This window comes from Felis catus, chromosome A2, assembly GCF_018350175.1.
Source record: "Felis catus isolate Fca126 chromosome A2, F.catus_Fca126_mat1.0, whole genome shotgun sequence".
In the NCBI taxonomy this organism is placed as follows: Eukaryota; Metazoa; Chordata; class Mammalia; order Carnivora; family Felidae; genus Felis; species Felis catus.
In genome coordinates this window covers 34871863-34897017 of record NC_058369.1, presented here as the reverse complement: position 1 = coordinate 34897017, position 25155 = coordinate 34871863, and the positions used below count along the sequence as shown (strand labels likewise).

The 25155-nt window shown below is 39.9% G+C and overlaps 1 protein-coding gene across 8 annotated transcripts in view; it reads left to right on the top strand.

Moving 5' to 3' along the window:
* SUCLG2 (succinate-CoA ligase GDP-forming subunit beta) overlaps positions 1-25155 on the top strand; it is a 482508-nt gene that overhangs the window by 41236 nt on the left and 416117 nt on the right. For all 8 annotated transcript variants that reach the window (XM_023249935.2, XM_045051842.1, XM_023249939.2 and 5 more), the window contains exon 2: positions 11132-11273. In XM_023249935.2, coding sequence (XP_023105703.1) covers positions 11132-11273 — 142 coding nt within the window. The remainder of the gene's footprint in view (positions 1-11131; positions 11274-25155) is intronic.

Below are 25155 nucleotides of genomic sequence, written 5' to 3'. Positions count from 1 at the left end.
TGGAATGGTGGATGGGACTCTCAATAATTAAGTGTGATGCGAAGACCAGTTTGGGCAAAAAATCCAAAGTTAAGGTTCTTTTATAGAAATGCTTCTAAAGAAATGCTTCTTTTATAGATAGCAGGTACATAAAATTCACTAGATTCACATGAACTAAATAAATATATCGTGTGTATGTGTGTGTGTGTGTGTGTGTGTGTGTGTGTGTGTGTGTCTAATACTAGATTCCCTTTCACCTTAAAGCCCACATCTAATTCATAGTAAGCTTTACTTCATCACCAGACTTATCTGGAATCCCTTCATTCCTCTCTGTTTCTACCTCCACTGCTCTTCTCTGTTATTTAGTTGAGGGTCTGCAGACTGTGGCCTCTCTGCTAAAACTGTTCTTGCAAATAAAGCTTTGCTGGAACATAGCCATGCCCATTCTTTTATATATATTATCTATGCCTGCTTCGACAAAAGTGGAGTTGCCACAGAGAGCGTCTGGCCTCAGAGCCAGATTTACTGTTTGGCTATTTACTATTTGGATGTTTCTAGAAAATGTTGCTGAGTCTGATCTGGTTTAATGCAGCTTTCATAAGTGGTTTCCTTCTCTGAACAGAAAACAATGACTTTTCCAAAATGTGAACTTGATCTCACTTCCCCGCTTAAAACACTAAGTAAATAAAATATAAACTAAACTCTGGACCGGAGCCTCCAAGCAGCTGCGTGGTCTGGTCCCTGCTCCCCTTTCCACTCTCATCTCTGACTTAGTCCCCCTAGCTTCTGTCACTAACTAACCTTATCCTGCCTCAGGGCCTTGGACCGTGCCTGCTAGGTTTGTCCTCAGCTTCTTTACATGCCTGTTTCCTTTCTGTCTTCTGGTCTTTGGACAAATGTCATTTCTTCAGAGGTTACCACACAGTGTGCTCTTTGTATCCATAATTCATCATGTATATGTTAGCACGTCCCATTCTGTAGTTACATTCTCTGTTTATGTGTTCGTGTCCGTCTTCCCTCCCTGCATCCCTTCCTAGGACACGAGCTCTGTGGCAACAGAGAACTTGTGTGTGCTGTGGACCAGCGGATCTCAGATGCCAGCCACAGTGGCCGCCACGTTATAAATGCCCAGTGGAAGACTGTTAAATGAATGAACAAAGTACAGATTCTGCAGTTTCCTTAGTAGAGTTAAATGCGAGTCTATATTTACCTTTCCTTAATTTGTTTTCTTTCTTCATGTAAATAAACCTTGCCCACTTCTGTTCACAGTATAAAATTAAGGTGATATTCCTGTGCAACACAATCGAGCTGGCACTCTGTCCTCTAGGGGATGGGCAGGCATTTTGAAATGATGCACTTCAGTCTTTTCGGTGCCTTTTATACGTTTGTTTCTGCTGTTGTGTTAATAACGCTAATGTTTATCAGTGTTGTATTTTCCCCCCTCTCCTTTTTTGCTGCTGGCAGAGCAGTGGAGTTAGGGAACGAAACTTCCTTTGGGCATTTGTCCTGACTACAAAGAGTTTTACATTTCTTTGCTCCTTGAAAAAAAAAAAATGCTGCTTTTCCGCCGAACCTAGGATAAAAAGGAGGCAGTATCTTTGAGAATCTTAATTCTTTTGACTTAGTGCAACTCATCTCATCCACAAATCTTTCTCTCATTCAGAGTTTCCCATTCTTCTTTCCAACCTCACTTTCAGGACAGCTTTGTACCTTCCTGCGGTGAAATCTATACAGGGCCTCCTGTTTCTCCTCCTGCCCCAGTCACTGCTCAGAACCCACTTTTGTGGACTGGGTGGGGGGGTGGAATTCCCTGTTACTGTTTCACTGAAGAGTGGATGTGGAGTCAGGCACACCTGCATTTGAAGTATGGCCCAGCCCCTCACCATCGCTGTTAGTCTTAGCAACACTTAGCTACTCTCAGCCTTCATTTGTTCATCTGTAAAATGGGCTTCTGTCAGTTCCTTCCTTGTAGGGTTGTTGCGAGTTTTATATGAGGTAATGCTCTCCAAGTGTATAGTATAGCTTCTATAACTTCATGGCACTGTTCCGTGTTAGCTAGTATTTGGTTTGGTTAAAAATACGAGATTTTGTTGGGGTACCCCGGGAAGAATTAATTCTAAAATAGAAACCTGCTGTGATCCAACTTCTGGATAGTCTGAAAGGTGAACTTTAATTTCTTTTCTGGTAGGACAGATTCTTTAATTTTTTTGAACAGATGCTGACCCCCACCCCCCACCCCTTCTGTGGGATCCTTAGACGGAGTGGTGTGGTATTGTCAGAGACACAGTGCCAGAGGAACGCACTTGGCCTCGGGCTCCTCCTCTGACCCTAGTCTGATCTCTTGTAAAGAAGGGCCCAGCTGTTTTTCCTTTTCATCAGTAAACTTTTCTTTCCTTCTCTAGCCCTTTGCTCTGGTGAAGCTGCACATCCCGTGAGCACATTCTTTCAGGTACCGCACAACCTTCGTTAGTGTTCTCAGTTTGTCCGCTGCTTTAGCTGCCCCCCTTTTAAATGGGAAACTGTGTATTTAAGTCACAAATGGCAGTATGGTTTTTGTCTGTGGTCTTTCCAAGACCTTTTTATTGACATAGGATTCAGAAACTGACCAAAACAAACAAAAAAACAGAAAACACGTTGGAATAATAGCAAGCTCTTGGGGTTTTTAGACTTGGATTCAAATCTCGACTCATTCACCCAGCTGAGTAGCCTTAGATAAGTTACTTAATCTCTCTGACCCTCACATTTGCTCCTCTGTGAGGTGGCGGTACCCTGGCTCAAATGAGGTAGAAAGTCAATGTACTTAGCATGGCACATTTTAATTTGCTCACTGAATGTGAAATTGGTCCTTCTTACTGTAAATTACTGTCCTTTCTCTTTCTGTGACTGTTGAGTAATTTAAGTGTAGAGATTCCGCTATCACAATTTATTTTTTTGTTTTTTTATTTTTTTTTAATGTTTATTTGTTTTTGAGAGAGAGAGAGCAAGCAGGGGAGGGGCAGAGAGAGAGGGAGACACAGAATCTGAAGCAGGTTCTAGGCTCTGAGCTGCCAGCTCAGAGTCCGACGCGGGGGCTCAAGCCCCCACACTGTGAGATCATGATGTGAGCAGGAGTCCGGTGCTTAACCAACTGAGCCACCCAGGTGCCCTTCCACTATCACAATTTAAAAATACTTCCCCATATGCATTTAAAACGAAGAGCAGGACATTGTGGGCACCTCTTTATCACTGACGGGATCACCTACTGTTTTTAGTTTGGGGATTGTTCAGTATTTCCTTGTTATACTTTCTTTCCCCTTTTGTAGTTCTGCGTTTGTAATAAGAGCAGAACATTCTTTTGAGTACTTATGATATGCTGCACACTATCCCAGTTGATTTGCACATTTTAACCCACGTAATCCTCAAAGCGACCTGTGAGGAGGGATTAATTTCCTCCATTTTGTAAGTGATCATGGTCTCCCTGTGCCCCTACTAGAGTAAAGAGCTCAGCCGTAGAGTACTAATTAATTGGTTAATTCATTTCTTTGTGCAAAGAGGAGAAGGGTCAGGAACATGCCAGTTCTAGATAAAAGGGATGGTGTATTTCCAAAGGTGACTCCAAATGAATGCCCCACACTTTAGCCTGAACATATAATGAAATGTAGCAGAGTGTTGGTATGCATATTCTTACGCTTTCTTCCTCGTCTGACATTAGTTTTTCTTTTCTATAGGCTCTGGTTTTTTTTTTTTTTTTTTTTTTTTTTTTAGCATGTTGTCTTTATGGCGGAGGAGTTGACATCATCACATTAGGGGTTAAAGGAAGAGTACTTTTATTTTTATTGTTATTATTGCTGCTGTTACAATTTTCCTCTTAGAGACAGGATTCCACTCAGTCCCTTATACAGGGTGATAGTGAAGTGACTTCTTCATCAGAGCCTGTTTTAAGCAAGCGGGTCTTTTATTTTGTGATACCCATATTGAGACACACTGAGTTATATCTGTCTTTTCGTGTGCATCAACACGTTTATTTGAAGCCTCGTATTTCCTAGGTAACGTGACTAAGGTGGATTTATGGGTCCTGATTTGCATACAGAATAACACTGACAGAAACTAAAATATAACCAGCACACTCCGACTCTTGGCCTGCCACAGCCCACTGAGCATCTGCCTGCCTTGCCGTGCGTGTAGTGAGAGGGGAATGTATTTTCCTCCGAGTGTACAGCTAATTCCTTGTTTGTATTCTGCCGTCGTCATTGCTGTTGAAAGCTTGAAATGAGGTTTAAGAGCCTCTTCCTATCTCACAGTGGGAGTTTATATTAGGGTTGGTAGTTCTGCGTAACAGAGGATGCGAGCCTTTGGCCCCCTCTCCTTGATTTCACACTGCATTTGGAGAACTCTGGGTAGCTAAAGTAAGGGTGCAAGCCCTCATTTCCCAGGCGAGTTAATAGATACTTAAGGCTATGCCTTTGGGTTAAAGCCTGGGTTTGATTACTTCCCCTCAGTGTTGTCTCTAAGGAGATTGATTTTCATTGCACGAATAATAAATGAATGTTTTTCTATAAAAATGTTTTAAAAATTATAGACTAGGGTAGATCTTCCTTTGATTACCATCTTTCTGGTCTGCCCTCCCCCAAGTTTACTGGCATTGAGTTAGTGAACTTAATCTGGAGCTTTCCGTATGCATGTATGTATGTATAGCTTTATCCATTCTTATTTATTTGTGAGAGAGAGAGAGAGAGAGAGAGAGAGAGAGACGGAGTGTGAGTGGGGGAGGGACAGAGAGAGGTAGAGAGACACAGAATCTGAAGCAGGCTCCAGGCTCTGAGCTGTCAGCACAGAGCTGGACATGGGGCTTGAGCTCACAGACTGTGAGATCATGACCTGAGCTGAAGTTGGACGCTTAACCGACTGAGCCACCCAGGCGCCCCATAGCTACATCCATTCTTAAAAGATAGAGAATGTGGCGTTGTGTGTGGACACACGTGTCGGAAATATAAATGTTATTCTACTTTAAATATTGAAAGAAACTGGCTATTTTCTTTCAGTAATGTGCCTTGGAGAACAATCAATGTTAAGACGTTCATACTTATCAGTCTAGACTAGTTCGATGAGGCGATTACAAGTTATTCCCAAGATCTCAATGGTAAACACATCAAAGGTTTATTTCTCATTCATGCATCTTTGGGTCAGGTGACTGCAAGGCCAAGGCAGTGGTCTGTACAGTAAGTCAGTAATCCAGGCTGCTTCAACCCTGTGACCCCACCCTCTCCACCTGGGGCCTCCAGGACCTTGCAGCCAAGGAAAAGGGTCCCGGAGGATTGTGCCTGGTTGCTTAAAAGTTGTGGCACCCTAGCTGCAAAAGAACTGAGAAGTAGGGGACCACGTGGATACTGGGTGCTAATTGTGTTGCCACCGATATTTTGAATGGCTCATATATTGCGGTTTATTTAGCCCATTTCCTGTTTGGTGTGCATTTAGATACCTTCCAACTTTACCCTTTACTATGCACAGCAGTACACAGAAGATTCCACTGTATGTCCCCAGTTCATGTTTCACTGAATTAAGCACCCAAGGAGGAGACTTTCCAGTTTAGAGGGTGTAGTTGTTCTAGTTTTCATAAATGCCGTCACATTGGTCTTGAAGGTGCTTACACTGGTGTTCTCTTTGGGTGGGTGTGTCGTGTACTGGGAGGCGGGTTTTAGCCTACCTTCACCAGTGTCATCACCAAACCTTCGTTTTTGTTGTAATTTCTACTTCCCTGGTTGCTAGTGGATTTTCAGCTCCTCTCCAGACTCTGCTCCTCTGCCTTCCTGAGCGAGGCAGTGCCGTGGATTGTCAGGCTGCAGAAAGACCGAGGGAGTGCAGAGAGCCAGTGGGCAGGTGTGGCTCACCAAGCCTCCCTTTGGGGGGCGCCCCACTCAATGACATTTTCTTTACTCCCTTTATTGATTTTTCTCCTCCTGTGCTGCTATTTCAGTAGTCTTGGCACCTCTAATTTTAAAACCGTGGGGCGAAGGATGATTTCTTGGTCGTGTCATTTTTTTCTATGTAGCTGTCTAATTTTGTGCTTTGAGTTTTCTTGTGAATTTTTGCCTGCTTAGTCATTGTCTTTTTATCTCTTGGTTCTCTCTGTCTTTTCCCCTCATTTTTCATTCTTTTTCGTCTACCTCTGCTCCCTTGTTCCCACAGGCCCTTAAATCTTTATGCCGTGCTTTTCTTTTAAGTTGTATTTCCTACTTTCCCTAAGCTTGGAAATGCTTGCTCTGGCCAAGAAACACGGTAGGGAAGGTAGCCATGGAAGGGTCAGCATGCAAGCCCAGACGGAACTAACCCCGGGTGCCCACCCACCCTAGCTGTTTTGAGCATGTGGTGCTGTTCCTCATATGGTCAGTTTGCCAAAATCTGAATGAAAGAAGGACAGAACATTGGAATTAGTCTAGTTGTCCACCTGCTTCTGTCCCCCTAGAGGATCCCTAGGCATGTTACCTCCCCTGTAGAGGCCTCAAGGTCCCTGATTGTAAAATGAGGAGGTTGGACCCCACTAGTCCTTCCATCCTTTGGAAGCCCAGTCTGTGAAACATGGTTTCCTGAGAAACCGCTGCAGAGGAGGGCCCCAAAGTCCCCTTCCTAAGAGGGCGCCTGCCATTGTCCTTCTACTCCTGTGCCTTGAAGCGGCACCTTCAGGCTCTGTGGAGGGCCACGTTGTTTCATAGGTTTAATGGGGCCACCCAAGTACCGACAAAGGCGTTAGGACTTTTGGAAGGCAAAGCAGGGCTGGGAAGGCCACCCGGGGATTGGCAACAGCAGGAATCTTGTAGGAGCTTGAGGGGTAGAAGGAGGTGGTGTTAGCAGAGGCCAGGGCCAGCCCTTCAGTGCTGGAGTCCTGGTGGGGCAGACAGTGTGAGCTGGAATTATGAAGCAAGGGCTTTCTGGGGTGGGATCGGGGGCTGAAACGTCAGAAGAACGGCAGTCACTGCTGGAGTCGCCACCTGACTCAGAGGAAGACAAAGCCTGAAGTCTTCTTCTCACTTTTCAGTCTCTGAGCACAGTCTCAGATTTAGGCAGAAGCCAGTTGGCAAAGAGCCTGGGGACTGGCCTGATGGCAAACAGGTAAATAACTGGCAGAAACAGTTGAAACCTACTGGGCCAAATGGTCTTCAGACTGCTCTCCACCGTTCACGTTCTGGAGTTCAAGGCTTCCCCGAGAAGAGATTAGTCTAAGGTTTTAACAGGTAGTCTTCCTACGAGCTAAAGTAAACTGCTTCTGCCAGTGCCTTAGGTGAGCCTCTGCTCTCATCTCCACCTCCTTCCCTCCCAAAGCCTGACGCATTTGTCCTCACACGCATCATGCGTGTGTCCATTCCTAATAGACCTCTGGCCTTCTGAAGACAAGGACACAATGTCACTGATCCTGGTCTCAGTCTTTATCATCAAGGGGCCTCTGGGAATGCGAGACCAGAATATAAACACGGGAGACCAACAGTGTTACACAGCAGATTGATGCTGTTGATCAGAGAAGTTTTGTTGCTTCACAGCTGCCTGTCATCTTCGGCCAGTGACTTAACCCTCAGCCTGGGTTTCCTGATTTTGTAAGATGTTTTTGTTTGTTTGGTTGGTTGGTTTTGTTTGTTAACTTGAGAGAGAGAGAGAGAGAGAGAGAGAGAGAGAGAGTGTGTGTGTGTGTGTGTGTGTGTGTGTGTGTGTGTGTGTGTGCAGGGGAGGGCTGGGGGAAGGCATACAGATGATCAGAAGCAGGATCCACGCTGATAGCAGTGAGCCCAATAGGGGGCTTGAGCTCACGAATCGTGAAATCATGACCTGAGCTGAAGTTGGCCACTCAATTGAGTGAGCCACCCAGGTGCCTCAAGATGGTTTTTAGTCAGGATGGTAGAGATAAGCTAGGTTCCGTAACAGTAACAAGTAACCTCCAGAATCTCAGTGGCTAAAAATCCACAAAGGTTTATTTTTCATGACACATTCTATGTGAGTGACCTGGGAATGTGTCTGTTTTCCTTGAGGCCCCTGGCTGGTAGATTAGCTGCCGCGTGAATATTCCCATTCCCCATGTCAAGACAGAGAGAACTTAGGGGGAGAGGGGTTGGCAATCAGATGTTGGTCCAGGTGAGTTACACACCATACGTATTCATGAACGATCTTCACGGCCGTACGTAACTTCATCTGAGGCAAGGAAGTATTGGAAGAAGGAAGGTTGCATCAGTGACAACTGCAGAGAGAAATAATACTACATTTTTCACGATTGCCTTGACTATAAGATAACACGCGTGCTTAGTATACTGCCTACACATGGCCAATGCTCCATAATAGAAGATGAAACTATTCTTATTATTGTTTTTATGATTCAGCAGTTGATTATATTTCTAGCATACTTTACACCATCCACTTACTTAGTAAATTTCTCCTTTTTTCTTCCTCCTGAAAATGCAGAGGTGGATTTAACCTTTTCCTCTCTAGACGTACCACAAATTCTTAGTCAGTGCAGCTGAGTTCATGCAGTTTTAGACTCAGTCAGGGACCCTGCTCTCTTCTGAGCTTAGGTTTACAAAGGTAGCTGATTATTCTATAAGATGATTGCTTTGTGGAGTGATAGCTTGGGTATCTGCAGTGGCTCAGAACTGTGTTCACTGTGTTGGTTTTCAATTTAAGAGCAACAGACTTCAAGCAGGCTTTTTCATCTGAGTCAATGTAGAAACGGTCAATATGTATTATATGTCTATGAAGCTGGTCTCTCGATCAATTGCAATTAGTTTGCAGCAGATTGCATTAACATATCTAAAATTAATACCGTGAGTGTTCTAATGAAAAGGAATTGACCACACCATACTTGTGGCAGTTTTAGTCTCTCTCAAATGTTCTTCACAAATTGTATTTCTTTTTTTCTTTTTCTGTTAATGGCTTTAAGTTGGTATGTCAACATATACTTAATCTATTGATCCTTCCCCATCTGCCTTTTAAAAGTGGTCCCAGAATATAGTATACATCTAATGTTTAATCTTTTCTTTCATTAGGGGACTTTCACTAAATGTCTTAAACTTGAATTTTTTTGGTACGTTATGTGATGTGTTAATAAGACTGTTAGGTCAATGTGTATGTTCATGTGTGAAATTCTGTGTTTTTCAAATTACTAATGTTTCATCAAGACTTAAAATTCAGAAGTAAGATTAACAAATCATATACAGCTAATAAATCATACAGTAAATGATGTGACCATAACTTCTCTGGCAATTTATTTTAAAACTCTGGTATTATTTATTTCTAAAGAAGTGCAGCCAACTTTAGCATTGAAAACATCATTACCAATATTCAGAAGAGTGGAACAGAAAGATATCTTTAAACGAGATCATGTCAAAATTTGAATTTTTTATGAGTGTGTACAAATTAGGTTGTTTCAGGTCTGAAGGACTTCTGCTTTTCTATTTTTAGAGAAAGTCACTTTGTGGAAAAGAAAAATTACCTGTAGCTGGGAACAAATGAACAAAAAGCAGGACTTATTCATTTAGCCATTGTACTGATATTCTTGACTATCTTCCATATGCCAGGCACCATCATATTCTTCTTAAAGATACAAACAATTTGAAGATATACTCTGCCCTTGGGTAAAACTCAGCTTAGTTGAAAGGTTCTAGAGCCTTTTGGAATGTCCCTTATCCAGAAGAGCTCCATGAGTGCATTGTAGCTTGGAGATTCCAGAAGAAAATGCCATTCTAAGGACACATTTGAGGTCCTGAAAGCTAATGGTTCCATGTTGTAAAGCCCTGTAGACCTTAGTTTATGGTCTTTGTAATGCTGCTTTGGCCGTCCACCAAGGCCATTGACAAAAGACGCTAGGCAGTATGACAGGTGATTTTCCTTCACTCTTGTGATCCTGTTGTATGATTGACTTTTTCAGTTTGTGCATTAATGGTATTGTTGTCTTACCTACTCTGGGGCAGTGGTTTTTTTTGTTTTTTTGTTTGTTTTGTTTTTTTGCATCAGGACTCATGGATGGAAATGAGCTTAAACTAGGTATATTCATTTTTTTTTCTTTTAAAAATAGGGAATGATGTTGATCTTACTGAAAAAAATGAGAATTTATTTGTTCATGTTATTCTGCTCCTTAATTACTTTTTTTCAGCACAGATTAAAAAGTAATTGATAGCGCACATTGGAAAAAACTTCTGTATGATACGTAGGCAAAGTTACTTTAATACACGAGTTGCAGTTTTTAGGAAGTAGTTTATTTATGATAATTGTTTCAGGTTACCGTATTCAAATTTGGTTTGTGAAAGAGGTAATCTTCTTCATCACATAATGATTGTACCTAGAGTCCATTAAAAACTATGGCAAAGAAGTGGATTAGTCTGTGGTCCATTGAACCTCAAAGTGTTAAGAAAATTTTCTGAGATACCTTAGTGATTAACAATGTGCACACAGTTATTAAAATAATGCTATGAACTTTATTTGGGGTGGGAATGTGGGGGAGGTATATCCTTTATAATGCATTTCTTAACATTTTAAAAAGCAACTCTTAAGGGGTGCCCACCTGGGTGGCTTAGGCGGTTAAGTCTCCAATTCCTGGTTTTGGCTCGTGTCATGATCTCATGGTTCCTGGGTTCCAGCCCCGAGTCGGGCTCTTCACTGACAGTGCAGTGCCTAATTTGGATTTTCTCCTCCCGCCCCTTCTCTGCCCCGTCCAGCTTCTTCTTGCATGCTCTCTCTTCCTCTCTCAAATAAATAAACTTAAGAAAATAATTTTTATTCTTTTTTTTTAAATGGTCTCATTTATTCTTAAATATTTACAGACTCAGGGAGCTGCAAAAACAGTGCAGCAGTCCCACATACCCTTCCCCCTCTTCTCCTCACGTTGAGATCTTAGGTCTTTTTAGTTCAATATCAAAATTAGGAAATTGATATCGGTACATTCTTGTTAACTAGATGATAGACCCTATTCACTTCTCACCATTTCTTTAAACCTGCATTCATTTGTGTGTGTGGTTGTCTTAAACATTTTTGATTAGAAAAACAAGCATGAAGACTTTATATAGGAGTTTTTTTTTCCTTTTAAAAAAAGGTGTTGCTGATTGTTGTTTGTGGGTACCTATAAGACTGGCTACATACATTGACTGTTACTTTTCTTATTTGTAAGTGTTCTTACCTCTGTCTCTCTCAATCTCTCTAGGCAGTGCAGTTAACCCCCCGAAGATGGCTGAACCTGCAGGAATACCAGAGCAAGAAACTGATGTCTGACAATGGAGTGAAAGTTCAAAGATTCTTTGTAGCAGACAGTGCGAAAGAAGCTCTGGAGGCTGCTAAGAGACTAAGTAAGCTAATTCACAACAGGTGAAATGCACTTGCCCAAATTAGTGACCTCACAGGTAGCGGTGTCCCAGTAGGTAAATTTCTGTGTAGCGGGTTATATGAACGGTGCCGATACAGTGGAAAGCTTTTGAATCGCAAAGGCAAAAGAGCCCAATTAGGAGACCTTGATTCTTTTCTTCACGAGATAGCAGCATATGGGATGTCACTCTGGTAATTTTTCCAAAATATTCAGCCATATTGTCACATAGTTCTCTTTTCTTTGGGTTAGTGGCTGGGAGAAATAAGGGTGTAGAGTATCAAAGAGAAACCCACAGCAGGGTAAGGCAGGAAAGATGGTTGGCATCCTTTTTAAGCCTCTAGTAGGGAAAGTTCTCTGAGTGGAGGAGGGGAAGGGGAAGGACATGCATTTGGACATGCTGAGTTTGGGTCAGGGTTTTGCCCTCCCATTTATCAGCTCTGTAACTTTGTATAAGTGCCTTCTTTTTGTGCCTCAGTTTCCTCATTATCTATTAAGGCTAATGTGTTATCTCCTAATGCTGGTGTGCGCTTTCAAGGAAGACTATACATTGGTTTGTGGTAGAAAATCTAATCTCCCTAATTATATAGATTGTGAAATTAGGAACCAGATCCTGCTGTTTTTCCGCGCATATTCCTTCTGGTAGCATACAGACTCTTTTACTGTCAGTCTGGATTAGCACTGTCCAATAGAAATATAATGTGAGCCACGTAAATATTCCAAAATTTTCTGTATTAAGAAAAGTAACAAGAAATCGGTGAAATTAGTTTTATTAATATATTTTGTTTACCCCAATATGTCCAAACTGCTATCATTTCAACACGTAATTAGCGTAAAACAATTATCAGTGGGACAGTGTACGTCCAGTTTTTGTCCTCATCTTTAGAAATCTGGTTTGTATCTGACATTCCAGCCCATTACGTTTCACACAAGCCACATTTCAGATACTTGATAAACATGTGGGGCTGGTGGCTGTGGTGTCAGTCAGCCTAGATCTGGACACTAGAAGGATGTACATGTGTATTCTTTGTCTTCAGGCTTGGAGAGCAGTTGTTTCCCACCAGAAAGAATAGAGCATCTGCTAACTGCCCTTGCCAGGCAGCCGTAGCAAACAAGTTTGAGAGTGCAAGATAGAAGCAGGCTCCACATTTCAATTTCCCAATTTTCTATGCTCTTTTAAGAGTAAGTGGCGAGGTACTTCAGGTAGTAATTGTTCTTTTATCTCCCTTACAGAGTTCCCCCGGATGCTTATTTGCCAGATCCTTTCTATGTTATGTCAGTTGAAATGTATGTTTATTCTTTCCTTCAACAAGTATTTATTGATTGTCAGCCACATGTATTAGGCACCGTGGATACAGCTGTGGAAGATAAGCAAGCCCTCTTTCTTTTTAAAACTTACATTCTAGAAGGAAATTAATTTGTAATTTTCAGATGCTAAATGTAGAAATTGAGAGTGACTTATAGTTTAAGAAATGGAAATTGGTTTCATTTTCAAAAACTATCAAAATTGGTTTTCATGGTGAAAAAAAAGGTAAAATTCGACCTACACGAGGATGAGAGCTCCACTGTGCAGTGTGGGAATAGACTCAGTAAAGGTTAGTATTCCAACCTTTTTACATGAAAGGATCATTTTTGTTTTATACTCCTGTGGTTTGGGGAATGGATAATGAGAACAAAGAAATGTAAAGTTCAAGTCGGTCTTTGGTCTTCATTTTCCCCATTATTTCTGCAAATGTGCTGACATGCTAGTATTCCAGGTCCAAGGATTCTTCTTAAGGGAATTCTGGAAGCCAGCTGATTACTACTCCCTCCCCACTTAGGTATAGCATAGCAGGGAGGGCTTACCTTTCAGATTTTCAGTGGAGATTTTGGCTTACTGAACTAAGCGGCTTCTTAGTCACAGATTAGTTTTATAAACATTTATATAGCTGCCACTTTATGGTTGGGCATTCTCTACTGTGTTTGTAAGACAGAATTTTTGCTCTTCAGGAATTAACGAGGTGCCCTTCATATGCTGGGCCCAGGGTGAAAGCATGGAAAGAGACAGACAATAAAGCAAGTTTAAATAAAAGTAAAATTAAGAAAATTAAAATAAACTTTTCAAAAAGCCATTTTGTTTCTTGAGGAGTGGTTTTAGGAAAATCATACTGGATTAAAGGATTGAGAGTGACCCAGCTGTGTCTGTACCTGGGCCTGTGCAAACCTGTGATAATTCATCTAAGTGATGTGGCCATGGGAGTGCTTCTCTGATCCTATTTAGAGCTAAAAGGGAATTTAGAGAACAAGTCCAAGCCTCTCATTTGCTGAATGAATGAGTAATCCTTCTCTTACTCATGGAGGAGTTTTGGAGGAAGGAGTGTCTCCTCTGGCTTTTGTTGTATAATAGACAGTTTTGATCAGAGGGAATATTTATAGTATTGGAAGAAGAGATGGTACCAACTCTAGTTAGTTAAAAGTGTAACAAATTGATTGTAAATATAAAAGTCACTGAGGTTGGCTAGAGAGAGCAAAACAAGAAGAATCTGGCAAAACTTCACTGCGTTTACTTGATTGTTGCTACAAGGTAGACAAGAATCAATAGCACAAGTTTTACTAAGTAGATTTGAGGTTAAGGTTAAAGCTGGACTACACATGCATTTTTCTGCCTGCCCCGACAATTAGGATATTTTAATGGAGAAAAATTACAGAAAAGGGTAATATGCTTAACATAGTAAGTGCTATATAAGAGTTTGTTACTATCATCAGCAGCAGCAGCAGCATATGATTCCAAGGAATTCACCGCTGTCGTGATTCACATTCATAGACAGATAAGAGACGTGTGATCAGTAGTTTCTTGATCCTGTGTTAAGACTTCATATTTTAATTTGAAAGATTTGTAAATGACTGAAATGCATTTGCTTACTACCTTTCTATTTTATTCATATTTGGATGTATTTGAAATACAATGACACATATAAAATATTTTGCAAATAAGCGTTGGTGTTAGTCATGCCTTTGATTTCCAGGAATCTCCGTATGGATTGTAAAGCTCTTTCTTTGTGTCTGAACCCACATTCCTGGCTCCTGTTGGCCATCTCATTGTGGGTACCTCCATATTTCTTGGCCCAAATGGAATTTGTCACCTCTGGAGGTTGCTCCAAACCTTCTCTTTTTCTTATCTCCTCCTACTTACCCATCTGAGATTCCTCCAGATCATCTTTTTTTTTTTTCTTTAAGTTTCTCTTTCAATTGAATCTAACGTTTCGAGGAACCTCCACACCATTTTCCACAGTAGCCTCACTAGTTTGTATTCCCACCAACGGTGCATGAGTGTTCTTTTTTCTCCACATCCTTGCCAACACCTTTCGTTTCTTGTGTGTTGAGTTTAGCCATTCTGACAGTTGTGAGGTGATATCTCATTAGAGTTTTGATTTATATTTCCTTGATACTAAATGATGATGAACATCTTTTTATGTGTCTTTTGGCTGTCTGTATGTCTTTGGAAGAATGTCTACTCATGTCTTTTGCCCATTTTTTAATTGGATTTTTTGTGCAGTTTTTTTAGTGTTGAATAAGTTCTTTGTATATTTTGGCTACTAACCCTTTTTCAGATATGTCATTTGCAGATATCTTCTCCCATTTCATTGGTTGCCTTTTAGTGTTGTTGATTGTTTCCTTCACTTTGCAGAAGTTTTTTTTATTTTGATGAGGTCCCAATAGTTCATTTTTGCTTTTGTTTTCCTTGCCTCAGAAGACATATATAGAAAGAAGTTGCTACAGCTGATGTCACGAAGTTCCTGCCTGTGTTCTCGTCTTAGAATTTAGGTTTTTAATCCATTTTGAATCTATTTTTGTATGTGGTGTAAGAAAGTCATCCATTTTCATTCTTTTGCATGTTACTATCCAGTTTTTGCAACACCATTTGTTAAAGAGACTGCTCTTTTCCCATTGAATGTTCTTTCCTGCTTTGTCAAAGATTAATTGACCATGTGGTTGTGAGTTTATTTCTGGGTTTTCTATTCTGTTTTATTGCTCTATGTATCTGTTTTTGTGCCAGTACCATACTGTTTGGATTACTGTAGCTGTGTAATATAACTTGAAGTCTGGAATTGTGATGCCTCCAGCTTGGCTTTGCTTTTTTAAGATTGCTTTGGCTATTTGGATTGCTTTTGGCACCACTTTTGTGGTGCCATACAAATTTTAGGACTGTTTGTTCTGGTTCTGTGAAAAATGCTGATGGTATTTTGATAGGGATTGCATTGACTCTGTCAATTGCTTTGGGTAGAATAGATATTTTAACAATATTTGTTCTTCTAATCCATGAGCATGAAATGTCTTTCTGTTTCTTTGTGTCCTCTTCAGTTACTTTCGTCAGTGTTTTCAAAGTACAGGTCTTTCACCTCTTTGGTTAGTTTTATTCCTAGGTATCTCATTATTTTTGGTGCAGTTATAAATGGTGTTGTTTTCTTAATTTCTCCTTCTGCATGGATCTCACAAACCATTAGATCATGACCTGAGCCAAGAGTCAGATGCTCAACCGACTGAGCCACCTAGGTGCCCCAAAATGCAACAGATTTATTTACATTGATTTTGTGTCCTGCAAATTTATTGAATTCCTGGATCAGTTCTGGCAGTTTTTTTGGTGGAGTTGTTCAGATTTTCTTTCTATATATAGTATCATGTCATCTGTAAATCGTGAACGTTTTTACTTCTTCCTTACTGATATGGATGCCTTTGATTTCTTTTTGTTGTCTGATTGCTGTGGCTAGGACTTCTAGTCCTGTGTTCAATAAAAGTGGTGACAGTGGATGTCCTTGTCTTGTTCCTGACTTAGGGGAAAAGTTCTCAGTTTTCTCCCATTGATGATGATAGCTGTGGGTTTTTCACATACGGCTTTTATTATGTTCCCTCTAAACCTACTTTGTTGAGGTTTTATATCATGAATGAATGTTGTACTTTGTCAAATGCTTTTTTGCGTCTGTTGAAATGATCATACGGTTTGTCTCCTTTTTCTTGTTGATAGGGTGTATCGCATTGATTGATTTGCAAATGTTGAAACCCCCTTGCAACCTAGGAATAAATACCACTTGACTGTTGTGATTTTGTTAGTGTATTGTTGAATTCGGTTTGTTAGTATTTTATTGAGGATTTTTGCATCTATGTTGATCAGGGCTTTTGGCCCGTAGTTCTCTTTTTAGTATTTTATTGAGGATTTTTGCATCTATGTTGATCAGGGCTTTTTGGCCCGTAGTTGTCTTTACCTGGTTTGGTGTCAGGACAGTGCTGGCCTATTAGAATGAATTTGGAAGTTTTCTGTTTTTAAGAAAAGTTTGAGAAGAATAGGTATTAACTCTTCTTTAACTCTTAGATAGAATTTGTCTGTGAAGCCATCTAGTCCTGGACTTTCGCTTGTTGCGTTTTTATTTTGATTTCTGATTCTGTTTCTATTCTGGTTATTGGTCTGTTCAAATTCTCTGTTTCTTCCTGTTTCAATTTTGGTAGGTTATATGTTACTTGAAATTTATCCTTCTCTTCTAGGTTGTCCAGTGTTGGCCTGTTCCCTTATAATACTTTGTGTTTCTGTGGTGTTGGTTGTTATTTCTCCTCTTTCATTTGTGACTTTGAGTTCTTTCTCTTTTTTTGTTTTTGATGAATTTGGCTAGTGGTTTATCAATTTTGTTGATCTTTTCAAAGAACTAGTTCCTGGTTTCATTGATCTGTTCTATTGTTTTTTTTAGTTTCTATATCATTTATTTCTGCTCTAATCATTATTTCCTTCCTTGTGGTTTTGGGTTTTGTTTGTTGTTCTTTTATTGGCTCCTTTAAGGTGTAAGGTTAGTTTGCTTATTTAATGTTTTTCTTGCTTTTGAGTAGGCCTGGATTGATGTAAACTTCTTTTTTAGAACCACTTTTGCTGTATCCCAAAGGTTTTGGACTATTACGTTTTCATTTTCATTTGTTTCCATGTACTTTTTTATGAACTTTGATTTCCCTTTGACCCATTCATTGTTTAGTAGTGTGTTATTTAACCTCCATGTATTTGTGGTCTTTCTAGATTTTTTTCTTGTGATTTACTTCTAATGTTATAATGTTGTAGTCAGAAAAGATGTATACTATGACTTTGATCTTGAATTTGTTGAGGCTTGTTTTCTAGGCTAACATGAGATCTGTTCTAGAGAATGTTACATATGCACTTGAAAAGAATGTGCATTATGCTGTTTTAGAATGGAATGTTCTGAATATATCTATTAAATCCATCTGTTCCAGGGTGTCATTCAAAACCATTGTTTCCTTGTTGATAGGATTTCTGTCTTGATGATCTGTCCATTGATGTAAGTGGGGTGTTAAAGTCCCCTACTATTATTGTATTATTATGAATTAGTTATTAACTGTCTTATGTCTTTGGGTGCTACTCTGTTGGGTGCATAAAAGTTTATAATTGTTATATTTTCTTGTTGGATTGTCTCCTTTATTATTATATAGTGTCCTTCTTTGTCTTTGTTACAGCCTTTCTTTTAAAGTCTATTTTGTCTGATATAGGTATCGCTATTCTGACTTTCTTTTGACTTCCATTTGCATGATAGATGTTTCTCTGTCTCCTCACTTTGAATCTGCACTTGTCTTTAGGTCTAAAATGAGTCTCGTGGGCAGCAGATCCACGGGTCTTATTATTATTATTTTTTTATCTATTCTGTCACCCTGTGTCTTTTGATTGACATGTTTAGTCCATTTACACTCAAAGTAATTACTGGTAGGTATGTTTTTATTGTCATTTTATTACTTGTTTTGATGTCTGTTTCTGAAGATTTTCTCTGATCCTTTCTTGTTTTTCTCTCTTTCATGTTTTACTGATTTTCTTTAGTGATATATTTTGATTTTTTGTCTTTATTCTTTGCATATTTATTAGTGGTTTTTGATATATGGTTGCCATTAGGTTTTTATATAACCTCTTCTGCATATAGCATTCTCAATTAAGTTGAGAATGGTCAACTTAATTGAGATGTGCATTGATGGTCCTTTACGTTTGAACCCATTCTTTACTCCTCTCCTCTCTACATTTTAAGTATATGGTGTCATATTTTATATCCCTTTATTTTGTTAAATTTTTGACTGATGTTTTTACAGAAATACTCATTTTTACTGCTTTTGTGTTTCCTACCTTTATACTATCATTTCTGTCTCTCCTTTCCACTCAGTCCCCTTTAATATTTCTTGTAGGGATGGTTTAGTGGTTATGAACTCCTTTAAGTTTTATCTGAGAAATTCTTTATCTCTCTTCCTATTCTTAATGATAGCCTTGCCGGATAGAATAATCTTGGCTGCACATTTTTGCCTTTCAGCACTTTGAATGTATCATGCCACTGCCTTCTAGCTTACAAAGTTTTTGCTTGAAAAATCTCCTACTATCCTTATGGGTTTTCCCTTGAAAGTTAATGCCTTCTTTGGTATTGTTGCTTTTAAAATCTTTTCTTTTTCATCATATGTTTTCCAGTTATTATGTGTCCTGGTGTGGATCTGCTTTTGTTGATTTTGATGGAAGTTCTTTGTGCCTCCTGGATCTGGATATCTGTTTCCTCCCCCAGATTAGGGAAGTTTTCAGCTATTATTTCTTCATATAAATTGTCTGCCCCCTTTTCTCTTTCTTCTTTTGGGACTCCTGTAATATGAATATTACTATGTTTAATGGTGTCACTGGGTTCCCTAAGTCTGTTCTTGTTTTGCATAATTCTTTTTTCTCTCTTTTATTCAGCTTGGTTACATTTCATAAGTCTGTCTCCTAGGTCACTAATTCATTCCTCTGATTCTTCTATCCTACTGTTCATTCCTTCAGGTGTGTTTCTCACTGCATTTACTTTTCACCCTTTATCTCTGTTGTTTTTCCTTCTCTATGTGTTAAGACCCTCATTTATGTCTTCTACAATTTTCTCAAGTCTAATGAGTGTACATATGATCACTCTTAATTCTAAATATTTTGCTTAAATCTCCAGCCATGGCCTTATCCCAGTCTTTCTTTTGGGATAAATTTCTCTGTCTTCTCATTTCCTCTAAGTCTGTATGCCTCTTTCTGTGTGTGTTAGGAAAGTCAGCTACATCTCCTGTTCTTGAGGGTAATGGCCTTATGAAGTCGAGAACCTGTAATGCCCTGCCATGTCATGTCTCTTGTTCCCAAAGGTTGATGCTTCTGGGAGTGTCTCCAGTGTGTGCTGTGCATGCTGTGCTATTTTGTTCCAGCCACTTTATCCTCTAGTCCAGTTGTTTACAAAGGGCCTGTTTGCCTGATGTGGACAGTGTTGGATCCTTGGCTTGAATGTGGCATGTTTTAACTAGGCGTGCTCTGACCTGCTTGTGAAATGAGACCTCTTGCTGCTGCTGCCACTGGAACCAAGGCTCCACAAACCTCTTTGGTTGGGAGATGTCTTGTGGACAGGAGTTTGGACTACTCTTATTAGGAAGGAGGACTGGGAAGGGCGGTTCCACCAGGATGTGGTGGGGCGGGGCTTGGTGTAAGCAAGCTAGGTAGTAAGTGTCTGAGCTGTGCTGGTTCCCACAGGTGGCCCTGTGCTTATACTGAGGGATGGTGGAGGGAGATGGTTTCCCCCAGTTCCTCTGTTCCTGGAGGGGTTTCTTCACAGGTTCTGCCCCTCTGGGGCATACTCCAAGATGTGGAAGCCCCAGGTGCTCTTCAGGTGGCTGTTTCCATGCTGTATGTCTATGGGGTATTTGCCCTGCCTTTTCTCCATGAGCAACTCCAATGTCCTCTGAGCTCCCCCAGAACCGAGCATGCTGACCTTCAAAATTCCAGACTCCAAGCCCTGCTGGCTGCAAGTACCCATGGCCCTCTAAGCCAATTGCTGCCGGCATTCACCCTCCCTGTGGATTCTCCACTGTGCTAGTCTGTCTCTTGTCCCTTTCTGTTACTGTGGCTTTCCCTCCACTGTAATAATGGCCACAATCTGTTTCTCTCCCAAGCTGTCTCCACTCTTCCCATCCTCCTTGATGTAGTCTCCCCTGTACCCTCAGTTGTGGAGTTCGTTTTGCTATTCCTTAGAGTTGGGGAGTATTTAGGATGATATGATAGTTATCTAGTTGTAATCATAGGAGGAGGTGAACCTGGAAACTTCCTACTCCACCACCATCTTCCCTTCCTTCCCCAAATGTTGCCGTTTTTAGTGCTGTGTTGTTACTTTGCTAAGCAAAGAAACAGGTAGAGTAAGGTTAAAAACGTGCCAAAGTTGTATAGCTAATAAATGACAAAGATAGGATTTCTACCAGCCAGATTAGATTTAATCTCCTCCCCAAACGTTTTTCCTCTTTGCTAACCTAATGATGATATTCTTGGGAGATTTTTGTGTGTGAGTCAGCATGTTTAAGATGGAAAATGCATATTAATAAAATTAGAAGATTGAATTAAAACGATGTGGCAGGTTCTAAGGCACAATTTATAGAAACTGTAATCTGCAGACATTTTCTTAATGATTCATTTTGTTGTATCTCTTTGGGCAAAAGAACATTTGCCATATAGTTATGGAAAGCTTGTTCATTTGAACATTTGTTTGAAATGGGTAATGCAAACCTTTTTTTTGTGAAACACAATTCATAATGATAACATATTGAGTGAGAGCCTCATTTTCTTGTGTAGAAAGTAGACTTATGTCTGATTGAGAGCGTAAATTTGGTTTGGTGAATTAAGTTTTTAATATGTGGATAATATTCATTTCTGAAGCAGTATGTATGAGCCACCTTTTGTAATCATACTTTAAGGAGGGCATTGTGTCTCTTGCATACAATTTTCTCAGAAGGTTTAGTGGTTATGCTTTCCTCTGTTGTTAAATTTAATGTATACAATCAATAGTTAATTACAGAATACCTACTGTATGCATAGCTAATCTTTATGTTGCCTTTCAATTCTCTTTAAAGGTGAATGAAAGAATATGTCTCTCATGTAAATCAAAACCCTGTCTTAAAGGAGTATTTGCATATAACTATAGGTGAAACTACCTTTTAGTTTTAGGAATCTCCATAATCTATTAATTTTTCCAGTCATGTTGATGTGAGACTCTCAACATTTGATTAAGCAAGAAGAGTATAATTCAGAAACTCACAGTTTTATTTTTTGCCAGGAAAGAAATTGAAATATGAATGGAAAAATTAATCTTCTCTGAGCTAATGACATGCATCCTAAAATGGAGATAAGGAGCTTTTATTGAACTTGAATAGCTTTGGATTGCTTTCAGCTACAACATGTTTCCATTTGTCAATATGATAACTTATTCTCTGAGTTTTATATAATGACATCCTATAAAGCCTGGTGAATTACAGCATTAAGGAATTGTATTTTATGTAAAAGGGAAACTGCTGCCCATTGACTACTGATTGACGTATACTGTTAACACTGTAGGCAGTTAAATTCATGGCAGACCTCCTCGATTTTGCGGCTTTGTCCTATCACCTTATGTGGTTAGGATCTTGCAAAAGATTTTACATCCTGTGTGTTGAGATGATGGTCATGATCGTCTTATAAAGACAGTTTGAGGGTAGCCTTGATTTCTGTGTATTAAATCTTCATTTTACTTTTGTATCAGCCTTTCATTATTTTGAATCTGGAATCAGGGCAAAGAAGGAAGAGTCCTGGCAAGTGTGGTCCATCAGAGTTGGAGCAGTGTTTGCTTTCTAGGAGTAATGGTGGTGCCTTCACGAGATAGATGGTTTCTGTGATGAGATGTGTTCCTGGCTATTTTGATGTCTTTTGATGCCTTTCTATTTTTTGAGCCTGATTTTCTCACCTCCTTTGTGCACCTTCCTAATATCTCTTCTGTAATTTACTTTATGCTTACTTCAACTAGAGTTAATTTTTATTGCTTTCCGCTGAGAACTCTGACTCATCCAGACAACAAAAAGTGCTTAGCATAGGTCCGGAGACATAGTAAATGCTCAATAAATATTTTTACTTAGAAAATTTTCACTTGTTCATGTTTACTTCCAAATGATCCTTAAAGAAACACCTTGATTGACTTTAAAGGCTTTCCTTAACTGTCTTTATGAGTGGATCCCCTTCAACAAGTTGTGTCTTTTAATATTTTATATGGTACATATTTTCCAAAGAGATCCCCCATTTTATAAAATGTTCCTTTCTATTCTTCCTGAATCTGCAGATATGCATGGGCTTCTCTGGTCATCTCCTTAGAATTTCTCTCTCTCCTTAGAATTCTCTCTAGAATTTTCGCTTCTTTTTCCTAATTGTCCTCTGGTGTTCACTGATAGAAACAGCAGGGGACCTATAGAGTCAGGACAAGATCAAGGCAGGTTGTAGGCAGGCAGGCTTTAGGGAAGTGCACATGTAACTTCCTCTCAGTTTCCTTAGAAACTAATGAGAACAGCACTTTGAAAGTAAATGTCGTAACTTGAATTTCAGTGGTGTACTAAAGCAAGGATTAATTATTTTTCTCACATTTTAACCAATAAAAATTGTAGTGGTGACATTAACCTTTGGCCTCTTGCTATGTGCCTGGCATCATGCTGAGCATTCAGTAAGCATTCATGTAATCTTCATTTAAACCAGAGGGAGATGTTTTCCTTTAGGGACTGGTTCTGAATATCACCAGATCTCCACATGCCCGTGATTGTGTATCCACGGTAACTGACATAATTTCACTTTCTGTTTTCTCAGTGTGTCATTAATGCAGTTTATTTATCAACTTGTGTTTTAGAGCTACCTCATTGTGAGTAAACGAAGAAGTTATGTTGCCACATGGTCTCATTTTCCAGGACTTTCCTGTGAACTGTTGCTCCCTGGGGTCTTTTAAGTCACCAGAGGGTAGCTTATGGGGTTGTAAATGTAGAACAACTTTGCCTGGGCTAGGTGGGCATAGGGAGTAGCTCTGTATTAACTGTCCGGATAGAGTGGCCTTTTTAATGAACTCTTAAATGTAAACAGACAAGTCTCTTCCGATTATGAAAGTAACATGCTTTATTATTTCGATTTAAAAAAACACAGAAAAGTACAACCAAGTGGAAACCTCCTCAAATCTCATTATCCAGAGGGAACCTTCCTTAATATTAACATATTTCCCTCCATTTTTCTTATGCATTCATTCATCCAGTCAGTCAGCAACATTAATTCCTGTGCACATATGTACATAAACACAATTGAGAGGCAATCTTTGTTTGTAAATTTGGGGAAAATATAATGCATTTAGGCTTGTAATTCTGCTTTACAAATTTTGCATCATAACTTAAGCATTACCCAAATATTAATTTTTTTTCAAAAACACTGTTTTAATGGTTGTATGGTAATTCCAGTTTGACTATGTTATTTCTTTTTTTTAAACGTTTTTAATATTTATTTATTTTTTGAGAGAGAGAGACAGAGACCAGAGTGTGAGTGGGGAGGGGCAGGAAGAGAGAGAGGGAGACATAGAATATGAAGCAGGCTCCAGGCTCCCAGCTGTCAGCACAGAGCCCAATGCGGGGCTCGAACCCACAAACTGTGAGATCATGACCTGAGCCGAAGTCAGACGCCCAACTGACTGAGCCACCCAGGCACCCCTTGGCTATGTTATTTCTTATCATGACTCATTTAGATTTTTTTTCCTGTTTTGGCATATTAGGTAATGCTAGTCTTATAATACATAAACTACCAAATTCCCAGTAGCTTAATATAATAAAGAAGTATTTCAGTTGTTTTAAGTTTATTTAGTTTTGAGAGAGAGAGAGAGAACGAGTGGGGAGGGGCAGAGAGGGAATCCCAGACAGCCTCTGCACCATCAGTGTGGAGCCTGACGTGGGGGTCGATCTCATGAACCACACTGCGAGATCATGACCTGAGCTGAAATCAGGAGTTGGACGCTTAGCCGCCTGAGCCATCAGGAGCTCCTAAAGAGGTATTTCTTAGTCACTTAGAAGTCCGGTGTGGTGTTCTGAGTCTGCCTCCAAGTGCCGACTCACAGGTCGAGCTTCCTGTCGTTCCACTCTGCCCCCTTCAACACATGGCTCCCAAACGTGACCTGGCAGTTGTGTTCATCCCAACCACTTAACAGGTGAAGAGAGCACGGAGGATTACCTGTGGACATTTTGCACGGGGCCACATCGCTTCGGCTCACACTCCAATGGCCGAAGCTCCTCAGCTGATCACAGTGAACAAGAGAGACTGGGCGGTTGTCTCAAGGCACACTCAGGAAGAGGAGCAAGTGGGTTCGGTGATAATGTAGTATTCTCTGTAGCATTTAGAATTTGGAGGAAATGGGTCTCTCTGCGTCCTGGCTTAGGCTGGACGTGGACTGTACAATGAGAACAGACCTCTCCCTCCGGCCGTGTTTTGATTACTTCAGCCACAACTGACTTGACTAGAACATTGAGGATGATAATGCGTACTTCATGGAACGATTCTGATAAAAACACGCAAATGCCTTCTACAAGTGAGGCACTCACCCAATTCCCTTCCTCCTTCTTTTCCTTCTTTTTTGACCCAATCTGAGTGCGTGTTCTGAAGTGTAATAAAAGGAATATAATAATAGTTGTTAAAAACATCAACAGCAGATGAAAAAAAGGCTCATTGCTTTTGAAATAACACCCGAGTGTTAAACTATATTTAGTGTGCAGCTCATCAGATGATTTGATAATGAGTATCTTACTCATATACTGTTGGTTGATATTTTCTAGGGAGATGGTGGTATATGAAATCAAAAGTTGAATAATTTTGAAAGAAAATGAAAACCGTTCTTTTTTACACTCTAACAGAATAAATATTACCTAAGGAATTATGCTTTTAAGATGCTACGCTATTCCCCAAGGTGGTTGTTACAGGAGTTGGCAGTGTTTAACAGATGTTCACAAGTCGTACTAAGGCTCCACTTGAGTTTTCTAGGTTACTTACAAAAACGTCAGGAAAT